Raw genomic sequence first — 4,407 nt, 5'->3', positions numbered from 1 at the left:
ACGGTGTAGTGGGTTTGTAAATATGTTTGGGATAAGACGCACGAGTTTGTTTGGCAATTTGACAAGTTTCACATTGGAAAGGTGAAGAATTTTTATTGAATAAAGTTGGAAACACATGCTTCATATAATCAAAGCTGGGGTGGCCTAATCTTTGATGCCACAACATTACATTTTTATTTTGAGAATTGGAGCTAACCATAGCTTTCCTTGCTTCTTTAGTCTTCATATCCTTTCCTTCAAAGTAGTAGAGTCCATCCTATTCTTTAGCAGTCAAAATCTTCCTCCCCGAGGTCGAATCCTGAAAAACACATTTAACATCATCAAAAATCACCCGACATACTTGTCCTTTAGTCAATTTGCTCACAGATATAAGATTGCAAGTGAGAGCAGGAACAAACAAAACATTATGAATTTCCAGATCATCAGAAAGAGCCACAGTGCCAACACCCTCAACTCTAGTATATAGGCCAGTTGCTACTTTTACTCTAAGGTTCTCATGGGAGTATTTGAGAGTTTTGAAGAGGGACTTGTTACCAGTCATGTGGTCTGTCGCACCTGAGTCAACAATCCATGTCTCATCACTAGTTACCATTGCATTAAGGGCAATAATAGAATTACCTGACTGGATCAAGTTTACGTGGGGAACTGATTTTGATTTGTTTTGCTTTTCAAGCATCTTACGAAGCATTTGAAGTTCTTCTCTGGTCAAAGTGGTCTCCATCATCACTTCTTTCCTCGGAGGAGGTGTGGTGGCTCTTTCCATCTTGTCGTTGTTTCTGTCTCCCTGGGTTTGGTTTTCCATGCAGTTTCCAGCATTCATCTCTGGTGTGGCCCTTCTTGTTACAGTGATTGCACCACTTGTTCCCTTTTCTTTCAGAGCTCTCTGATGTTTGGGAACTTCTTGTAACTAATGCGGAGCCATCTATTGGAGTTTGGTTACCTTGAGTGAGGTGTCTTCGGCTTTCTTCGAACTTAACCATACTGAAGACTTCAAATAGGGATGGAAGAGGTTTTAGACCCATAATTCTGCCTCTTACTTCTTCAAAAACATCATTCAGGCCCAATAGGAAGTCATAAGTTCGACCTTTTTCAACTAGTTGTCTGTAGTAATTGGCATCATCAATATTCTTCCACGGATGTACTTCAAAGAGGTCCAATTGCTGCCATATCTTTATCAGGGTGCTGTAGTATTGTGTTATAGTCAAGTTTCCTTGCTTTAGATCCTTGAGTTGCCTCCTCAGATCTAACAAGGCAGCAGTGTTGTCTAATGTAGAGTAAGTGCGTCTAGCAGCATCCCAGATCTCCTTGGCTGTGCTTGCAAGGAGGTATCCCTCACTAATTTCGAGAGTCATTGAGTTGCATAGCCAAGACATCACCTGATTATTTTCAGCGAACCAGGTGTCAAAACTAGGATCATTATGTGCCGGTTGTTTTGCTTCTCCATTGATATACTTCTCCTTACGCTTCCCACGAAGATACATTAATACACTTTGAGACCATTGGAGATAGTTGCTGCCATTCAGTTTGTGAGCCACCACCATAGCTTGAGGTTCAGTGGCTGTTGTCAAGTCTGACACTGAATCAGATGTTCTAGAGGGGGCCATTGGTGAAGGAGAGTTACCTTGAGTATTTGAGGAGGTGCCGGACATAAGACCCATTGGAACGGTACCTTTGGTGACTGGGGTATTGCGAACAGACCCAAAAAGAGGTGGAAAATCTGATGGGTTCATCTTCTGGGCCGAAAAGATCCTGCGGCGGAGCTGGCGACGGCGCGTGGGCTTCACGCGCGGCTCCGTTTGACGCCGGCTTCTGGGGATGCGCCGATCGGCGGTTTCCGGTGAGACTGGAGGGGTGGTGTCGGTCACGTCCTGCTCCTGGCTTCAGATCTGAGGACGTCTCACTCTCTCTCTCTCCTCGCTCTCTCTCTCTCTCCGTTTTCCGGCGGCGTTTCAGGACGGGATTTTGGGTTCAGGCCGAACCCACTGCTCTGATACCATGAGTAATTATTTTGAGTAATTCACCCTCTTATTATTTCATATGATAGGCTACAATATATAGAGTCCGGATGGGTGAGAGAATCCGGTTACAATCAATCAAAATTGAATTACAATTAATTAGAGATACAGAGCACATAATCAGGGATTGATCTTGTAGCTAAAATCATGGATAGGGATTCTGAGAATATCACGGGATTCTAACATATACAACTCTAAAAATGATTACATGGTTACACGACGTATAATGAAAATTTTATGGTGATATATTGCTATTTTGCCTACAACTCTTCAATGATTACTTGGTTGAATCATGAAATGAGAAGCAGTTAAGTCGTATATTTACCTTATCGATTGATATTGTTTATAGTAATTTACAATTTAATTTAAAGGTAATTGTGATATATACAATATCAGTTGGCTCTTCACATTACTACCAATTTGATAGGCCTTGTTAGGACTCAAAGATACTAGAATTAAGCTTAGAAATGCAGTGGCTCAACTCTAGGTTGATTTACAAGAAGGCTTGTTGTTCAGGATTTTTGTTAATTAAATGCTTTTGCAAATTACTAATAGTGGAAGTGATTTGATTATGTCTAATTGATTTAACTATCTATTCTACTTTTTATATTGATTTTTTGGTTTAAGATGAGTGATGAGTGATTGTGGCAGGAATGTAGGAATAAGCGAAATGCAGTGATGATAATCTTCCTAAGAGTGGCAACCTAACCTTCTTAGCCTAATAAGAAATAGAGTTGATTGTGGTCAGAGGAATGGAAGCGTCGGATTATAAATGAATGAACCGAAAATTTTCAAGGTAACATCAATCGATAGTTATCACGTATTAATTGACCCAACTACAAAACCAAATCAAACTAGATTCAATAATGCAATCAAGTCTACTCTGTATTAAGGAACACTATTAAGGAACACCGTTAGATTCATAACAAGACTAATCTAATTACAATATATCCTAAAGAAAACAATCCTAATCCAATCGAGAATCGCAATTAAAATACAACTATATATCAATCATGAATTAGGGACGTCGATAGACTCTCTTGTCAGAATAGAGGCTTCAGTTCGATCACACCTCTTAGGAAGGTGGAATATTAGCTGTGCATGGTGTCTCGAGTTGCTTCACCAAGCTCCATTGAAGGATCATCCATTGCAACAATGGACAAGGAAGATGAAATCTAGAGGTTGCAGGTTGGCGGTGGATGAGACGGAGAAGTTGAGAATTAAAGAGAGAATGGAACCGGAGGTGGAGAGAATGAAAGATGCTAGAAGATGATAGAGGTGTCGAAGGAATATGGAGAAAAATGGGGATTGACAGAATGGTGATGGTCCGTGTAGGGAGAAAAATGATGATGATGAAGTGTAGAATCTGACGGAGAATTCCAAGCTCCTCGCTGAATGAATCAAGCTCCTCTTTATCAAATCGCACAGCATCTACTGGTCCCCTTTGGTCATTTTACCAATTCCATTCTACCATTACTTTGGTCCTTGGATGTAATTTCTGAAATCTTCATTAAATCTGTAATAATTCTCATAAAATGATGTGATACCCAATATCCCAAAATAGATAGTAATTAGTGCAATTTAACTCATAAAAGATAATAAAACCCCTAAATAATCACATATAAAACATAGTAAAATATGAGTTTATCACATATCATTTAAAATTAGCATATAAGAGTTACATAAATGTCTTCATCATTTTCCTTTAGTGGAGATATTAGGATATTCTATTGTTATTCTAAATAGTATAGGGTCAGATATTATTCTTAGAGATATTATTCTGTCGTTAACAGCCATTAATATTGAGGTTCATCCCTCTTGACTCTTGTACATATACCCATTCTCTAATCATGAATAGACGTAAGAAATTTATATTATCTTTTCTATTTCTCCATGTGATATCAGAGCAACTCTTTTAGTATTGGGAAAATGACAATAAAATACCACCTGAATTCCAAAAAGACAAATAAGGGACCTGAATAAGCAAAATGACAAATAGGGCACTGGGTACCAATTTGAAATATAGATTTTTGGCCAAAAGACCGAATTGCCCTGATTGTCTCTGAATATTGAGCAGTGTATTCATGCGATAGAGAAAGGGAGAAACTGATTTCCTTCTACGAAACTAAATCCAAGTTTCTGCAGTCACCAAAAAGGATTTTTCGAAATCACGTTGCCGTCGTCGTAGGAGTAGATTGCCATCGCTGAATTTGGTTACCATCGCTGAAATACATTGCCCTGTCGGAAATAACTTGTACCCCTGAAATTGTCGTCGTCGAAGAGGTCGCTGAAGTATTTGAATTATTCATGAGTGAGTAGAAGTTGATGGCGGGATTTGGATTATTCATTTTTGTGGCTGTTTCATGGTGAAATAGGAACAGGATTATTGCAT

At 39.1% G+C, this 4,407-nt stretch overlaps 1 protein-coding gene across 1 annotated transcript; it reads right to left on the bottom strand.

Moving 5' to 3' along the window:
* Positions 1-677: 677 nt before the first annotated feature.
* Positions 678-1,658, bottom strand: LOC114750845 (uncharacterized). The gene has a single exon (XM_028939480.1). It carries the CDS (start codon positions 1,656-1,658, stop codon positions 678-680), a length of 981 nt encoding a protein of 326 aa, XP_028795313.1.
* Positions 1,659-4,407: the final 2,749 nt, after the last annotated feature.

The sequence above is a fragment of the Neltuma alba genome, unplaced genomic scaffold (assembly GCF_004799145.2).
Source record: "Neltuma alba isolate B1F8T4 unplaced genomic scaffold, ASM479914v2 tig00006654_pilon, whole genome shotgun sequence".
In the NCBI taxonomy this organism is placed as follows: Eukaryota; Viridiplantae; Streptophyta; class Magnoliopsida; order Fabales; family Fabaceae; genus Neltuma; species Neltuma alba.
This window is presented reverse-complemented; position numbering and strand designations above follow the sequence as displayed.

Coding starts and splice junctions, on each gene's coding strand:
- LOC114750845 (XM_028939480.1), bottom strand. CDS start 1,658: ATGGGTCTTATGTCCGGCACCTCCTCAAATACTCAAGGTAACTCTCCT.